This window comes from Nipponia nippon, unplaced genomic scaffold, assembly GCF_047370975.1.
Source record: "Nipponia nippon isolate SJK-2023a ecotype South Korea unplaced genomic scaffold, ASM4737097v1 scaffold_4, whole genome shotgun sequence".
NCBI lineage: Eukaryota > Metazoa > Chordata > Aves > Pelecaniformes > Threskiornithidae > Nipponia > Nipponia nippon.
The window spans coordinates 23,268,905-23,287,762 of NW_028262358.1; the positions used below are offsets into that span (position 1 = coordinate 23,268,905).

The window sequence follows — 18,858 nt, forward strand, 5'->3', positions numbered from 1 at the left end:
AGGAGTGAGACCTCAGGACTTCAAATGTGGCTGTCGCCAGATTTACAAGTAAATCTACTGGGAAAACAGGGAAAATGAAGGGACCTTGCAGGATAAGGAAAGAGAAAGGCAGCCCAGCTCTTTCATCTTAAATCTCAGGCTTCTCGGTGGATGAAGAATTAAAGTCTGATTTGCTTAAGTGCTTCACTTTATTCAGAAACTCTGAGTTGCATCTTCCAAAGCATGATTCAAGGATCTAACTCAATCAGGTTTAGAGAATTTATTTAGAAAAATAACGTTAAAAGAGAACGGATTCTTGTTTTGCTGCCAAATTCATTATTGAATAAAGACCGTTAGCATTCTGCAAATATGTGTACCAAATGCAAACGGTGCTAAAGAATATAGATATGGCCTTTAATAAGACTGGAGCAGTTTATGTTAATGCCTCAGGAGCCGATAATCTGGAGTTGGAGTAAACAGGTCAGTAGGAAGATTGAGTTGCAACTTTTCCTTTTGATATTTTAGTTCTAAAAGCCTTTCCAATTTTTTTAAAGCCTATTGTTTCCCTGACAGTAATAGAAAAATTCTTGCCTGTATCTTAACAGTCACATTGTAATGGTTGAATGCAGAAGTTGCTTTAGATTTTCTTATTGTAACAGCTCCCTGCCATCCTCCTCATGCTGATAAGCTTCAGGTGTTTTGAACCTAGTCCTAGTGGGTTCAAGGCAGGTAACAGCAAGGGTGTTCTCCTGCAACTCAGGAATCCATCGGGTAGTATTGTTTGAACTGGTGTTCAGATAAGTTGTAACTGTATTTTTCTGGGTTATCTGGTCAGTAAAGATACAGTATTGCAGCGTTAGTATTAGATCTGTTTTCTAGATGCACAAAAATGGATATGCTCCCAGGAAGCAGGTATTAGGAATCTGTTCTACAGTGGTTTATTGGGGGGGAGTGCTACTCATGTTAACGTGAATTCGTCTGAGAAAGACCTGTAAAATCTGGCGCTCAGGTGAGAAGAAGTAAGGCATGTAACACACTGTAACTTGGTGTGCTTTCAGATCAGCTCACCTGGAAGCTCCTTAGGCAGAGAAGCGGGGACTTTGGAGGGACAAAATTAATAAAGTTGCTTCTAATTAGAATGAAAGATGGAGCTGTTCACTTCTGCATACATGTGTTGGTTCAGCTTTCTTTTTTGCTGCGTGCTTTTGTGTGTAAATATATGTACATGACCGAGAGCCTCTAATATCATAGATTTATGTGTGTGTAGGTATAGGTGCACACACATACATCTACAGTAATTGAACCAAATGTTTTGTGATACAAGTGTCAGAAGTGCACTAAGTCTAAAGGCTGTACTTTCTGGATCAATTCACACCTTGAGTGAGTGCTTTAGCAGGAAAATATTGACTGGATCTGCTTAAAAGTCATACTGCTATTTTATTGCTTTATTCAGCATACTTGAATCAAATAATTACTATTCTCGCTTTTCCTTTTTTATCTGTGAAAGACAGAAACTTCTGTCATAGGCAAGTTAAGCTAAATTTCTGGAAATGTAACACCTGAAATGGAAGCAGAAAAAAAACTAATATGAAAAGTGTAGCTTTGCATGTTTCTTAAGATGGAAATTAGAATATAAATCCAACTTTGCAAGCACATGAATTAAGCTGGAAGAGCATATGAATAGTGTTTACACCTTAACCATTACACACAGAGCTAAATCTATTGATTTGAGATTGAATAATTGAATAGGACTAACTGTCTGGTCAATAGGAGGGAAGCTGCTATGGGACAGAAACATAGGTGATAAGAGAAGGCTTTAGCTGCAGAAGGATGTTGTTACTCTTACATTCTCTCATTTAATTGTATTTACTAATACAGTCAGAAAAAAAGTTTTCAGTGTAATAACCACAACAAACAGACTTTTTTTTGTTAATGTGTGATTCTTATGTATTGTATTAAAGATGTTAATACGATCCCGTTAAATGTTAGTGTACGAGCCTACTAGAAATAGCAGGGTTGTTACGCTTGTATTGGTGTATACTGACAGATTTTTTTTTGACTGGTATTCTAGGCCTTCCACCCACCACTAAGTGGGAAATGAATATAGGAGCAGTGAACAGCATGTCAGTGCACGCTGATGTGTTCTCTAAAGGCTTCCTTTAAGACCATCAGATCTTTGATGTTCAGGTGGATAGAGCTGTAGGACCTGGGAAAAGAGCAATTGGTGGTGAATCCCACGTTTCCTTGGAATTGCTGGAACTGTACGGTTACCCATCTGAGCGCTGTATATCCATGAAAACCTTTATTTTAAGTCTCTTCATATTAATGATTGGGGAAAAGAACAAGGTGTTCTTAATGCCTTCCTGTACTTGGTTTGTATACTTGTGTGTCCAAGAAATCATTTGGCTTGGAGTCTAAATATGCATATATACAAAGTTTAAAGTATTAAGGGCTTAGCTGGTCAGCTGATATGCATTTAAAATAAGCTATATATACAGAAAGAAAAATCAGATGTTACCATAGGGACAGATTCTAGTGGCCTTCAGTATGGAAGTCTCTATCTGCTTTACGTCTGAGGTGTCTAGGTTAGGTTACCTGAGTTACAGGTAGCTAGTACCTTATGGGGAGGGAGGATTTGTTTACTCTTGAGCACGTGAACCCAACCTTTGTTACCGGTTTCTTCTGACTGTTTCAGAGCTGTTAATTTCCCACAGCAAAGGCTCTGATTCACCACCACAGTCAGGTTGTCCTGAGCTGAGGCCATTTCATTAGTCTCATTTGTCTCCAGTATTAATTCTGCGCCAAAATTTTGCTTCCCATGTCAGTGAAATGTTAGAAGATAGAGAATCTCACCTTGATCTTGGAGAGGACGGTTATATACTCCTACATTACACTGAATTCTTCCCTAAGTTACGGATAACAAAAGCAGGACACCCATGCGGAAAGTCCCTGCTTGACCAGAAGATCAGTTTTTTGGTTTTCAGTACTTAAAATAGATGCTTTCCTGCTTGTTGGTATTTATTGTAGCTAACTGTGAGTGTTTATAATTTAGTGCTCCTTGCACCTTTAAAAAGTGGAACCCCTTTAATCTATTGTTTTAAAAAGCATGCATTAGATGTCAGGCAACATAAAGACAGCATCTAGAGATAACCCTGATGTAAGTGATGGTTCCAGTCATCTAGTCTATGGATAAAAGATTTCTGAGGCTGTGTTACTTGGCAGTTCAACACGATCTGGCTGTTTGTTAATCAGAGAGCACGAGAAGAACAAAGGAGGGAGAACAAAAATGTTCAAAAAAAGTGTTGTATAGCTAGATGTACAGTGGGACAACTAATGCAGTGATAGGATTGGATAAAGCAGAGTCATGGAAACGATGAGCCATAGGAGGGTAAAATTTGTTTCACTTTGTTTCATGTGACTTGAGTTTGTTGGTAGAGGGGATAACATTTTGTATTCAGTCAGAGAGCATGTTCTGTAAATCTCTTCAGTTACCCGTTCCCTGGGTGTCGCAATAGATTAAGTCGCTGTGTGATGATATGACACCGCCATCACTCGTCTTCCTGGGATATTGCTGGAGGCAACAACAAACCTGTGTCTTTGGCACACGTGAAGGAATTTAGTGCTTGAGGGGTTAAATTACACAGGCTCCCCTGTGGATCAGCTTATGCTTGGACAGTAATAATAGCAATAACATTAATAATAAAAACACCAGAGTGAAGGGAGTGGAGGGGGGAGCAGAGGGAGAAAAAGGAAGAAGAGTGATGGAAGATGGGCTGGGACAGTCAGGGCAGGGGGGGAAGGCAGGCGAGAGAGAATGCGTTTTGTACTGCAGGTGTACTGGCTCCAAGTCAGGCGTCGTAGGAGCCTCTGCGACATGCACATGCACAAATGCACATTACAGGAGCTTTGAGGGTCGTCGGTGGCTCTGTGCGTGCGTGCACGCTCGCTTCAAGCCATGATATCCTAGGGCAGCGTAACAAGCAATTCATGTCAGCTCACAGTAGAGATTATTGGTGTTTTCAGTGGGGAAATAGTTACGCTCCATCTTCTTTTTTCTATTTTTAGCACTTTGGGCTTGCAGTCAGGTAGGAGGGCTTGTGGAGGAGTGGGAAGAGACCCATTGAGGGACATGTCTCATCCCTCAATTAGATGGAGCTAAACCCCTAATCTTCCTTAGGAATAGCTGCTGATGCTAAGTTTTCGTCTTTCCCTTCTGGTTTGGTGGGATATTACATTTCACTGCAGTACAGGTGATCGAATAGGATGTCAACTGGAATGTTTTGGTTCTAACAGAAAGCACAAGCGCTTTTTAAGGAAGGTACTTTTACATAGGTGAGACCGCCAAAAAAACCCAAAAGGTAATGTAACTGCAGAATAATGTGGATTTTTTTTGCTTTAATTCCTGGGTAGAAAAGCCATCCCAGTAAGGGACAGCAATTTATTGTATTGGGGGAAAAACAAAAAAGAGAAATCTGAATTTGTTCTCTTTCAGATTTGTTGTTTATCATAAGAATCCCTCTAGTGAAAAGGGCTAATTTACTCTTTCTATAGGAATATTTTAAGTGTGATTACCATAACATCACAGCTGCTGAAAAGGTCTAAAACAGGACATTGACCTTGAACGTGTTCCTGCGTTTAGTATGTGGTGCTTAACATTCAAGAAACAATATAACTGCAACTCATTTATTAATGTATAATCTCAAAATGTTAACTCTTGCTCTGTAAATACATGCCACAAGGATTGTAGAAAGCTTGCAGTATCCCATGAAGTACATGTGGTATTTTATCAGTGTAAATATGTATAAGATTTTCAAGATTTCTGCTGGGAATACTCCATAACTAAAGTAAGTTTTCCCTTTGGTACTGCACTAGTTTATGATTTAATTTTTACTGACATTCCACCAGTCATATTATTAGCTTCACAAAATGAAAGTGAAATAATCCTGTATTAATTAAACAGAGCAACTGAATTCCCTCAGTCATCTTATCCTTGGCTGTCTGAGACAGTAATGCACTTCAGCTTCTCTGAAGAAACTTACACTAAAAAAGGAGCTTGGGGTAACAGTGAGATATCCATATTGAAGTGTGTGCCTGAATTATCTTTAGGGAGTAGACCTTTTTTGGTGGGTGACAGGCAATGTGTGTGTGGCTCCTTTTCTTTTTCTCCTTTGTCAGAGGCTTTGGAAAAGGTGTTCCGTCAAGAGAATAATTTTCATTTATAGCAATGTGAACAGTTTCTATTCTGTACTACTGGTGAAGGCAGTCATTTAAATATCCATGCCTGTGCCCTTCAAAATAAAACGAGGAGAAAATACGGAGTATTTATTTGAGACCAGATGAACTGAATGTAGTTCAGTAACATGGTAAGGCAATTGCTGTTATTTCACAGAGACATTTTTTATATGCTGGAACCAAATGTAGCAGCAAAAGCTAAAAGCCTTGCTCTGTGTATTTGTGAATGCACTGTGGAAAAGTTCTAAGGAGCATTCGGAGATTGTGTTACGTGAGCTTTTTTCCGTAAGATCAAAACAAGGAGTAATTAATGCTAAATGCAGACTGAAGGAGCAGATGGCTTTAAAGTAATAACCTGCTACAGTTTGTCCAACTATGTACAAACAGGTGAGCAGAATCTGGAACTTCTGTAGCCTTCGTTTTTTTAAGTCATTAGCGGTATATCCAGGGATGCACCAAGTGCCTTCCAGTGAGAAGCACAAAAGGCAAAAGACCAGTAGACAGCGAAAATATTGGACTAATGTTGATCTCACTGTAGCATAGCACAGCACATCCAAGTTGTGTTTCTTTAGTGACTGTGAATAAAGAGAAAATCATGTATTTGGTGATACTTCGATATTTATTTCAAACTCTTAACAATATGATATTTTCCAGCTATACTTTGTATAAGGTGCTGTGGCAAATTTCCATCTAAAGTAACAGTACACTTGTTTTCAAATAAATTCTCAGCAGCTAATAGACTCTTTCGTATTCTTGCTCCTTCCCAGATGACTTGAGCTTGTTGCTCCTTTTGGTAAATACACTTTTGACACAATGCACTGTGCGGCTTCTGTGATGTGCCACTGGATCTTACTACTTCAGTTGCCTTGAGGTAGTTGTGTTTTAAGAATCTGGCTGTTTGGATGCCTTGAAATGTCTGTAGTAGTTAAACGTGAAATTGCTTAAAGATGTACTGTTCAGCACACAGGAAAGATTACATGCACAGAGAGACATGGAAATGTAGGTGCTGCTCAGTAATGCCCCTTGACTGGTACAGGCACTCATGACAATTTTTTCCTTCCCCTCTCTGATTCCATTACCACTGTTTTGTATAGACTCCTTGTGGTAAGATTTTGCACTGTACGTTTTGATAAGATAGTGCAGATGCGTGTTTGCATGCATGTTCTTATTCTACATCCCCTGATAAAATTCAATAAGCTGATACCCAGTTTGCTTTTTTCTTTCCCCTAGTACTATTTTTATTTATTTCTACAGAAAAGCTTGAGAAAATGAAGCAACGCTTAGCCCCAGTTTATTTGCTGCTGTAATCTCTTTCTTTTTTTTTTTTTTTTCCCCTTCCCCAAACTGATTGGTAACTGTGAAATCCAAGTTCAAGAATGTAGTTGGAATTCCAGGCCCCAGTCTGGTGGAGGTGACACTTTCAGTCCCGGGGGAAGAAGCCAACTGCTCTGTTTATCAACATGCAAAGTACAGCACTGTATTTCTGGTTCTCCAAGAAGCAGCACTGGCAGGAAAGAGAGCCGCTTGCTTGGATGAAAGATGGTTGATAGAAAGGTAGCGATGGTTCATAGGGGGAGAGGAAAAATGTATTATTTGGGGGGTGTAGAGGACAACAAGCCAACAAGGTAGTGGAAACTATGCGAACATGAAAAGGAGGGCTTGCAGGAAGACAGACTGTGACAGAAGGAAAGAGACCATCATGTTTCAGCACCTGAATATAAATATAGAATCTTAGGAGATAATGAACAAAAGTAGAAATCAAGCTAACCTGTGCTTTGCTAAGTTTCAAAATGGCTTAGCTGTCATATTTTAAGCAGGGTGTATTCAGGGAACTTAATACAGAAAAGTGACCTTATCAAATTACTCACGTATAGGGATTCTTTATGGGTGATTTTTTACATAAGAAAACACATACACATGAAATGATTTGAAGGAATTTTAGCATAAAAATATTGAAAAATATCTATAAACGAACAGTCAGAGACACACACAGTATAAACAATATATTTGTATTTTCATGCTTTGCCAATGTGCACATGTAAATCAGTTTGTAGGAACTGTATTTTGGGTTTATGTAGTAATACAGATACCTATACATAAAGACATCATATTCAAGTTCTGATTTGATTCCAAAATCCACGCTTATCAAATTGTTACTTAAAGAGGGCGTTCTAATAATACATAATTAAATGCCTCTCATTTTAAAATTTGTATAAAACTGGTTTTTTTTGTCTCTGATGTTTCTACGGAGTGCTTGGATTTTACTCTACATTTCAGAGCTTTTTAATTCACTGCTCACAAGCGAATTTACATCTTAATTACAGAGTTCACATTTAACACTATAGACAGCATAATGCTACTGGTAATTAAGCTTTTACTACCTGCTTTTATACAGTAGTCAGAGCTGTAGTTTTGCTGTGTGAGTTCCAATTCCTAAACTTGCATGTATTTATACCAGGTTTGTAGGAAGCAGGCCCAGTCTTCACGTACGGTTAAATACATAACACTGGAATCTCTCTGCTGTCAACATATACAAGCATGTCTATTGAACATGTATTTTGGAGTTGGGTTCTGTGGCTGTATTTCTTTGGTAAAATGCTGTGAAACAGATCTGGAGAGGGTATTTGCGTTCCCATTTGTGAATGGTATTAATGCATTCTGAGGCTGTGCACTGACTTGTTTTGATCTAAAAGATTGCCATTTGCATCATGTTAGGGCTCCAGTCACAAAAGATTTTGTAAGAGTTGAGCTGAATTATAAAAAATTATGGCCTTTCCAGGTGTGGGGCTTTTTTTTTTGTTTTTATTCTTGCCAGAAATAGCCTGCATCTGTTTTCACTGGTAGGGGCAGAAACGCTTTGAACCTGGAAAATAAGTATGGTGTCTTAGTTGTAATATTAAGTAAAACCAGTAGCTTTTGAGAGGAAAAAATGCACCCCTAATTCATTACCGATCCTTTCAAAACGGGGTGTGTGCGTGTGTTTCAGTGCAAACAGCGTGTCTAAATTTGAGTATGGTCGTTTTCTTGGAACAAGTTTAATCAGGGACCTTTCATTCGACAGAAATGAGCAACTCTGAGCTGGCTCTAAGCAGTGGCTTGCTGGAATTGGGCTTGGTGATGTTTATGCAGGCATACATGCAGGGCTATGTGTTTATTTCCCTTTTAGTTCAGTAAAATTTACTTTACAAAACCCCAAATCCCAAAACGCTCTGGAGGTCTACGCACACTCCCAGATTTACTAATGCAGACCTACTACAGTGCAGTCCTTATCTTGTTAAAATGAGGCAGGCTGAGTTAGTCCACTATAATCCCTCCACAGTTACAGAAGAAATTGATCGGTTCTGGAGCTTTTCTTTCTCTTTACTGTATCTAAAGATACACATCTAAACATCTAAATATTCGCACAGGGGCATACACCTTAAATATACCCGTGTTAAGATGTAGCTAACCTGTATACGAACACACGTACCTGTATATGCTCCCAGTTGCGCCCGTGCTGTTAAGGAAGGGATTTGACTGCTAGTTTTGTTAGGAATGTCCTTTTTTAGTAAGTACAAAATGAGGCTTTTAATTTTTAAATAGATAATTACATGTTTATATTCACTTTAATATATTTATGTAATCTACCTATATATATTTATATATATTATACATGGTAAAATACCAGCCCACCCCCCCCCACCCCCCCCCCAGCAACTCGGATGACAATGAAAAGTTGAGTTACCCAGAAGCTTCGGCAGGCTGCACTTGGCGTTATACTTATACTTATTTTTTCCCCGGCGCCGAGCAGTTCCAAAGGTTAGGGAAGCGGCGGTCGGGAGAGCAAGCCGAGAGCCGAGCCCGGCCCCAACCGCCACCGCGAAACGCCACAACCGGCAACGCCGGCGCAAACTTCATCCTCTACCTTTGCGCGCAAAATCCTTCGCGACCTTAACAGGGAGCCTGCCAAGGTACCTGCCGAGCCGCGCCTGAAGTTCGGGCCGTCTCCCCGCGGCCGGGAGGGCAGCCCCGGCGGGCCGCCCGCCGGCGGCGCGGACATGTCTGCGGGCTCTGCCCCAGCCGCCGCCGCCGCCGCCTCAGGCCGCTCCCCCGGCCCCACCCCTCTACCTGCCGCGCGGCCCGCGCGCCGGGCCGCCCCGGCGCCCCTGGCGCCTGATTGGCCGCCGCCCCACCAATCCGCCGTCCCCCCGGGCCGGGGGGACTGCATATGTAAAGCCCTACTTCATATTCATGAGCTCCGAGCGGGGCTTTAAGTCCTTGATTAGGCGCGCGGGCGAGCTTTTGGTCCCAACTGGCCGCGCCTGCCGCCGCCGCCGCCTCAGCCTCAGCCGGAGAGCACGCGTGCCAAGTGCGCGGCGCCCGGCCACGGAAACTTTGATTTACCGCGGGGGCGCACGAAGAATGGTCGCCGGGCGCACATGGATTCGGTAGAACTTTGCCTGCCGGAGCCGCTCTCCCTGCACTACGAGGAAGAGTAGGTACCGCTCCCCGCCCCCACCCCACCGCCGCCGCCTGCCCCAAAACATGACAGGCGCCTAGACGCCGCTGCAGGTAACGCTGTGCCGGGGCCGCGGGCGTCAGCCGTCGCGGGCGCGTCGGGCCCGGCCCGGCCCGGCCCGGGGCACTGCGCGGCGGCTGCGCGCCGGGGGCGGGGAGGATGGGGGGGAGGCGCGGGTGGGAGGCAGGCGGCCGGCAGCGGGGCGCTCCGCGCCGGGGAGGAGCGGCGCAGCCCGCGTACGAGCGGCCGGCCCCGCCGCCTGCCCCGGCGCTCGCGGTCTGACAGGTGCGCCGGCTGCCCTGCCAGCTCCGGCGGGGAGGCGGCGGCGGGCGGGAGGGAGGGAGGGAGGGAGCCCGCGCGCCGCTGGGGCGACGGTTGGGAGCGGCCGGCCGCTGCGCTGCCCTGAGGTAACGGCCGCCCGGCTGGGGGGGCGCCGCTCCGGGCGGGCAGCCGGAGGGACCGGCGGGCTCTTTTGTACTTTTGCAGGGCTTCGTGCCGCCTGGCGTGGCCCTCTGCTCTCGCTCTTCCCTACAAAAGGCAGCAAAATACTTTTTAACGAGCCGCAGTTCTTGGCTGGCACTTATTAGCTACCTGGCGGAGCGTCTCCGGCGAAAAGCGTGGCGCCCAAACAAAACCAGGCGGTCTGGGGCCGGCGAGTGGCTCCTGAACTTGATTTCAGCCCACAGCCGGGATTAAATATTAGTATATCACGGGAGCTGTCACCGATTCATTTTTTTTATGTCGAGCCACTTGTGTAGCCGTGCCTTCGTATTAACGCCGAGGGTGACAGTAACACCGAAGAAAAAACCCAAGCTAATAGCCAGCATCGCCCTAGACGCAGTCTGTGGAAGGGCTGTATTGAGAGGTGACAGTGTATTATAGGTAGATGCCCACTAGCTGTCCTTACTGTCTGCATATTGCATTGCTATTTGTAATTAAGCCAGAGATGAAAAGTGAATCGCGATGATCGCCTATTGGGGAAATAATATGGGAAGTAACAAATAGCCTGGCTCACAGGAATACAACTTGGGAAGGGGAGGCAGGGAAGCCCACTGTAATGTTTTGGGATAGATAAAAGAAAATAAACAGAGGTAGGATGCCCTCTCAGATGTGGTTTATAGGTCAGTGCACTGTGAGCTGCTGTATGGTGTAAGATAGCTTCATAAATGCAAGAATGCAGTTTCCACAGCTTTTGCTAACACTGACACGTTTTTTATAAAATGCATGAAAAGATAAGTTTTGGGTTTGTTTGTGTTTTTTTTTTTTTATTATTTTGTGGATGTTCCCCCCCCAAAGGAGCTTTCTTGAATTTACCTTCTTACAGCTAATTTGAATGATTAGTTTAGATAAGCCGCTTAGAGTAGATGCATTTAAATGAAATCGGGGCACATGTCTTTTTGGCTCTGGTGCAAGATTCAAACTAATTTTTTTCTTTCTCTTCGACTCAATTAAAAGTCATCTTAAAACACTCCTAATATAGTGTCCGAGCGTAGGGTTTGAGGCATGTGTGATTGAGTGGACACAGAGAAATAACTAACGGTCAGAAACGTATCTGCTTCTCTGTCTCAGTTAATAAGCCCCAGAGTTTTACACGTTATTAATATTCATGGTAATTGTGTTTTGACTATATATTGTCACATGCGTATGCACATACAAAATAAATATAGTAGTTTCTGCACTTCTTATGTTATGGATGAGGGCAGAGAGAATTCGAGCTAAAAATTGTCCGAACGTTTTGGGAGTGCACAGACATCTGTCTGACTATCACTAGGTATGCTTTGATTTTAAGGCAGAGCATGTTAAAGAATGCAATAACTTAAAGCCAGCTGCAACCGTGGCTTTTTGCTTTTTCAGCAATAACAGTAACAGTAATAATTACTAATAGTTAATAAGCTAACAGATGCAATAAATATATCTGCTCATTTTGACATATGTGTCAGTTTAATCATTCTAAATGAATCAGTGCGTTCATAACGTGAAATCTCCTTCAACCTCTGATTAAAATGTAACGTTGACTAAAGGATTATAGAGCGGACTTAATTTTACTGACTGTTTTAACAGTTGTCACAGCTGTTGGAAGAAGGAAAGGCAATTGAAACGCTCCAAAAAGGGGGGGGAGGGAACGGGACTAGTTTAGTAAATTTAAACATGATCTCTGAATGCCAAACATAGAAAACTGAGAAGATTTGTAACTCCAGAAAGCTTCTGTGCACTATGTACGTTTGCCGTTTGTGGCTCACTGTGTTTCATTAATTTGAACCCTCAGCAGTTTCCCTACTTTCTCCGTTTAAAAATGTGCAACAGCATCTAAACGTGAAACAAATTCAGCTGTTACAGTTTGCATAGATTTTCATCTTACAGTGCAACAGATAAAATACACACAGAACAAGAAATAAAGATTGTGTAGAATGGCTGTAATGTTTAAAAAGTGGACATAGGCGTCACATCATGTGAATACTACAGTGGAAGGAGGGTCGGTATACACAGTTTTTATTTTTCTAACCGTTCTCATGTTGCAATGTGGGAATGGTCTGTGGAGTTACCGTGGGAGTCTGTCTGGGCTATGTTTGTGTACGGATGAATGTAAGTGTGTGTGTATACTCACATGTATCAGCAAGTAAATATATATATTTGTGTGTGTATGCAAGGTGATTGTATGTTAAACGTAAAAGAGTTTATGTCAGTTTCACTCTTCTTCAAAGTATTTTCGCATAGCTACTAATTCCCAAGGAATGTATTTTAAAAGTGTCTTTCGTTTGTAAAGGGAGGAAAGGGGTGAACTGGAGAACGCTTCTTTGTGAAGTGGGAAGCAGCACTTGATTCCACTCCACGGTTTCTCCAGGCTGTGGAGATCTTTAACCTCGTGCATTTGTCTTATTAGATGGCTGTTTAAAGCTGTTATTAAGAAATAAAGCCCGAAGTTAATATTAAAGTCAAAAGTCTCCAGGCCTGCGTACACGTACCCAGTGTGTAACGTGGCATGCAGCTCTGTGTTGTGAAGCCAGCCCCCAAGTGTGGGTGAGTGAACAGTCCCTGCCTGTGTTCTCCCCTTGGGCAGCAGGCAGGCCTTGGTCCATTCTTCCTTCTCTGTTTCCGGTCGTAGGTCTTTGCTTTTTTTGGTTTTGATAGACTGCTGGCAAGTTTTTAAATCCTGGAGAAAGTATAAAGGGTTTGTGCTGAAATGCCCGTCTGACAGCTTTTCATTTACTGGGGCTTGCCCCTCTTTTAGTGATGGTTGCTCATTTCAATGTGTTTATGGTTGTGCTCTTTTATTTACTGAGCCTGGTGCGTTGCAGCGGTAATTAACCCGTGTTATTAGCAAAGCCCTTGTGGATATCCATTAATTCTTTTGAATGGCTGATCATTTTTTCTGTACTTTTTTCCCCCCATTTTTTTCCGGAGGCTTGCTGTCCTTTTTCTAACAGTCCTTAAGGTTTAACATTTCCTACAAATTTCTTTTTAAACCGAGGCAGGTAGAAGAGCACCATCCCCATAGTTCAATAATAAAGAATAACTATTGTCTTAATAAACTGTTTTCAAAGATGCTAATGGGAAGCAAAACAACTGGGAGAATCTGTAGGGAACAATTTATTTAATTATTATTTTTCAAAACACATGCTTAATGATAAGAAAAGAAATAAGAATTTCCTTAGCCTTTTTTTTTTATGTGTGTGTAGCTGCATTAGCTGTTGTGAATATTTTAGCGTTCATATTTTAATCAGATTTCAACTTAGTTAATAGCACTTTGGGCATTTAAAAAATATTGAGCCAGCAGAAAAATACTTGTGCTTGCACTGCTGAGAAAAGATAAGGGCCGCCTCATTAGCCAACCCTACTTTTGCAATTAATTTCAAATACATGGTGCTATTCATCAAATACAGAAGGTAACTTGTCCATGATAATATTTAACAATACTTGAAGCCTACTTTGCTTAGAGTAGCTAAAAAGTATGATATGTCTATTCTCACAGATATGTCAGTCCATATGCTATGCTGCTATTTCTGTATGTTACCGAGTGAAATTATGATAAAAAAATTATGGTATAAAATATGAATTATTTATAAGTTACATGATTATTCATTTTACGGAATGTTTTTAAAGGACTGACCCTTGACCTGCAGGGTTGTTGCTTGCACTCCTGTGGAAGTGTAAGTAGGAATGAAAAAAACAGTTATTTGAACCTCTCAAGGAAGTATCTCAAATAATTATCTTTTTGCTTATGATAAGTGAAATGCATAGGATAAGTAGGAAAAAAAAAATGGGAGGAAGTCTTGCTCCTATTGAAGCTTAAAGTAGCCTCTATCTATAAGATAAGCTTTGCTATGAATTCTTCTTCATAGCAAATTCATGGAGGGAAGAAACAATAAAATGTTGATCCGTTACAAGTGCATATGAGCCTCACGCTACCAAGCTCTCTAGAGGAAATCTGTGATTATGCCGGGCCAGTTTGTTGAGTTTTTATCTCTTTTACATCCACTGGCCTTGTATTAAATTGTCATTGTCCTAAAGCACATGAGAGAGAAATGAATTGCATTTCTCGACATGCTCTGACAGTGAAATATTTAGCCTCTCTGTCTCCAATCATACTCATATGTATGTTTGATAGTGCAGGGATGACACCAACAGTCGCTGCAGCTTGACATTCCACTTATTACATGTTCTTTTACATTTTGTGTATCTTCTTTTACTTCCAGGCTTGCGTTAGGTAATCATACGTGCATATAGTCGTATCTGTAGAAGCATGCGTATGTGTGGTTTTATGTTTTATATATTTGCATTTTATGTGGAAATCTTCTATCTATGCACAGCAAGTTTTGAGTTCAAATACGTGTACATCTATCCATGTGTGTGTCCCCAGATATATAGTGTATTCCTTATGCAATTTGTGCGATGTTGTTGTGTGTATGCACAGACATGTATACAGTAAGTATATGCAGAGCTATATAACTTCCCTCTATGCAGTTGCTTGTCAAAAACCTGCTGCTTTTATGTTTATTTTTTCTTATCCATGAGAAGAGAGCCGCCCAGCAATGTCGATAAAATATTTGCACCTGATTTTATATCAGATTCTCCATGTAATCTAGCATTTTCTGTATTTGTACTCACAGTTTTGCTTTTAAAAGATGCTGTATTTTTTAATAAAAATTTTCTCTTCCAAGTAATTTACACGGCTAATATTTATTCATATTCATTCCTGTAAGTTTTGGCTCTCAATGAGAGAACTGTTTTTGCAGCTACATGTGTCCTTGGACACACAGTTATGTTCACACCTAAATAATATAATTATTTTTAGGGAGGGGAAACTTAATACATATGGTCGCTAATATAAATCATCATGTCCTCAGACAAAAATATAAAATACACATTCCATTTTTAATGGTTCTTAGTCCTCACCAAAAATCCTATAGTTTTTTTGTTATGGTTTGCTTGTCCAGAAGTAAAAATACGGTGAAACATTAAAGGAAATATTAAACTGAATTATGCACTGCTGTTTCAGTTAGTAGTACTTAATTGTTATTTTTTAAGGATTCTGTTTTGCCCTTTCAGTAGTGCTTTGGAGAGTAACTTCGATAGATATGGTAGAACATTGCCTTTTGACATGTATGTCTTGTGAAACAATTTATGTATTTGCTATGTTACAGAAGCTTTAAATCTCTTGGGTTTGTTTACATAATGCTTGTAATGTTTTTCAATTAATTTGTATTTCCTCCAAACAAAGAAGGGCTTTTCGCTATTCCTTAATATAGCAGGTTTGCATTAAAGGAAATCTTGTCTAATTTCTAATTATCTTCCCCTTTTAAGGAGCATAGCTTTTTAATCAGAGTATCATTTCCTATTTCTTTTAAAATTGAATTTTTTTTTTTTTTTTTTTTTTTGCTTTAGCTTCCTGGACTTGCTGGGAAAAATCTCTATTAACATCCTAATGAAAGTTAGAGCAATATAGGTACTTTTACAGAGTGTAAGACAAGCATATGCTGTTTTTCTTTACTGCTGAATGTCTAATTCTTACTGTGGGTCACCATTCTGAATTTGTATGAAATCTAGATGGAATTTTCTGATTTAGATCAAAATAGTTTACAAGGCAAAACAAAAAATACTATTAGAAATATAAATCTCATAGTTTTCATGATACTAACACAGAACATTAAGCATGAAATTGGAGAAGGGTCTCCATATACTGCAGAAAGTTAGTATATCGGGGTGTGTGAAATAGAGGTTCCTTTTCCTTGGTCTAATGAAGCCATTTATAATATCCTTACATAGAATTGTGCACGTTTATTTATATGATAACCTACTGAAATATGATGAGTTACTTCTATGCATGTGAGAATAGTCTAAATATATCCTTTTATCATATATTGAAAATTATATTCCCTTTCCCTGAGTGAAACCTCTTTGCGGATTTGAGCTGCAGTCTTAATGTGGGAGGGCAGATTCTCCTAAAGGGTTGTGTTCTGAAACCAAACTTTATATTAAAGTGATTCGAGTTTTTTTTTTAGGTTATTACTGTGTAGGTTAGCGTGGATGTGTCTTACTCCTCTGTACCTTTTCACGTTGCCCTAAGTGAAAAAAACCTGCACATCTCCTTTTCATCATTTTGATTGGAACTACATACCATATGTAATGTGTTTTGGCAGCACTTATCTAGCCAAAGAAAACAAATTAATATTAGCCATGCTGAGGGGTGTCAGAAGTATCACAGATGTGTCGATTTAGCTTTGCTCCATCACACACTCTTTCCTTAAACAACTGGTCAAGCTGTCGCGAAATGTAGTGTTGGCTACAGAGAGATTCTAATAGGTGTGATCAGAGATTGATGGCTTTGGCAAGTTAGAATGAGAAGATGATGTGGAGTTGCTGTTGCTTGTTTTGAATGGCTTCAGAAAAAACCCAAACAAGCAAAAAAAAGAAAAAAGGAGGAAAAAAAAAAAAGTAAAAATATAATTTAAATATTCTAGCCAGCCCCCCACCCTGCTCAGCCAGCTATACGTTAAACAATTTTAAGTCCTGCAGATGTAGAAGTCTAATGAAGAAGTCTGTCTAAAATGTAGTGCTGACCTGTTCCTGAGCATTTCTGAAATTCCTTCCCTTATAAAGGTGCCAGGAAGGGTGGGGAGAGGAGGAGGTGGCTTGTTTTATTCAGTCCATCCTTATGCGTGATACTGCTCTTCTTTTCCCTTTTCCCCCTATTTCTGCGTTTGTTTCTAGAGCTGTTTTTGGAGAAAAACCTTTTTCTAATCTCACATGAATGTTTTTAAGGAACTACAAGACCGGAAAATCTGATAAAGAGTAATAGTTAACAATGGTGAAATCATACTCCTTTATCTACTCTTAGCTGTATTCTTTGTATAGCCAGTTATTGGCAGTTTGTATAATTCTCCATATATTGAAAATGCAACAGAGAGAAAGGATCAAGTAATTTTCTAGGTATTCTTTATTTATGTTTTAATTTTTTTTTTTTTCCCTGTCTTCAAATTGGCTGCAGGATTTGGTTCCTGTCTTTTCGGAGGATGAATGCCAGTGTCCTTTTATGATCAAGTTGGTATTTTCTTGCTTAGATGGACTGTGATATGCTTGGTTGACAAGTATTAATACTAAAATAGTTTTCACAGGAATTAATTTCAGAAAGTCTGTGAGGTTTTCTTTAGGACAATTATTTTACTCTTTTTTTTTTTTAAGGGAGAAAAAAGATCTAGTAAAAATAAAAGCTAAAACTTGTGTTGTCTTAAAAACAAAGAGATTTAGAGTGTGTTTCTGAAAGTAAAAGCACATGGATTGGTAGCAAAATAATCTTTGGAGAATGGTAAAATTCTTACAGCAAAAAGTGGATTTTTTTCACCGTGATAGTTTAATGTTCCGTGAGTGCAAGATTTCCCCTACTAAATTATATTCCCTTTTCCAGCAGTGAAAGAATTCCCTGGCAGTGTTCTCATAGCAGCCGTTAACGTAGTGGGACCGATTAGATGTTTTGAAGTGGCATGAAAGGCCGTGTCTTTAGCCAGCTGCTCCCGTGAGCGTTAAAGGGGTGAGAATCGGGTTCCCGATAACTAAGCAAAGCTCACGGGCACCCCATCGTTCCTCTGGCAGGAGGTGATGGGGCCCAGTTGGTGCTGGGTGATATTTAAAGAGCTGAGCAGCCACTGTTGGTGGCTGACATTAGTATGAATGACACCTGTCCCATCAATCACCGGGCCGTGGTGTCACAGATGGAGAAACAACAATCGGCTGAATTACCCGGCACTGCACACTTGGCTTAATTCAGCTCATTGTTCTCCTACAAATCTAGAGGATGGCTCGTTCTGCGCCGGGAGTCCAGACAGAAGCACAAGATGGGCTCAGGTGGTGGCACGTGCCTGCCCTTTGCTGCTCCATCAGAGGTATTCAGCAAAAGGCTGTCAGTGGGTGGGGGTGGTGGGAAGGAGCGCTCCACGCAGGGACTGAAGCTTCAGCTTCTAAAGAAGGCTGTAATTAATCAAGAGCTGAAACTCAGGATTTCTCTCGGCGTTCCAGAACTTTTCATTTAGCTAGCTGAAGCGCCCAGCGCCCAGCCAGGTTAACGTTTAACTCTTCAAATACTACGTTGTAGCTGTCATTCTGAGAAGAACGAAGGGAGATTCTGCATGGATTTCTTATGGCTGTGCAGTAAGCAAAATCTTCAAAGCTGTGACCCTTCTGAAGTAGTAGATCTTTTATTATTCCTCAGTAGTTAGCACTGAAAATTCAGTATCCGAGACACTGAACGAAAAGGAGAGTTGCTGAGAGGCTTATCTGGGGGGGAGTGTTGTTTTTTGTTTTTGTGGTGGGTCTTTTAATGCCAGACGAAGGTTGGATCATGAGAAATCACGGTCTTGTTCCGGACAAAAACAGTAAGGGCATTTAAATGCCTTCAGACACTGTAACCATTTTCCTTTCTTCTTTCTTTTTCTCACGCCTTGCAAATCAGAGACTGTTCCTAGAGGACAGAAGAATAAAATAAATAAAAAAGCAAATAGAAATTATTTCTTTGCTCTTGATCCTTGTGTCTGAGTCCAGATATGTTTTGAATGCATTTGAATCGTACTGCTTCCATGTTCTTTTCCAAGTAGCACCAGGTAAATACCTGCGAAATATTGAGATGGAAGTGATCATTCTCATTTTACAAAATTTGT

At 40.8% G+C, this 18,858-nt stretch overlaps 1 protein-coding gene across 27 annotated transcripts in view; it reads left to right on the top strand.

The window, feature by feature from the left end:
* ESRRG (estrogen related receptor gamma) overlaps positions 1 to 18,858 on the top strand; it is a 408,303-nt gene that overhangs the window by 231,592 nt on the left and 157,853 nt on the right. Inside the window, exon 1 of one of the 27 annotated variants that reach the window (XM_087774089.1) lies at positions 9,509 to 9,685. The exons of the other annotated variants lie outside the window; for them this stretch is intronic. Coding sequence (XP_087630215.1) covers positions 9,630 to 9,685 — 56 coding nt within the window. The 5' untranslated portion in view covers positions 9,509 to 9,629. Of the gene's footprint in view, positions 1 to 9,508; positions 9,686 to 18,858 lie in introns of those variants that run through there. 27 annotated transcript variants of the gene reach the window in all.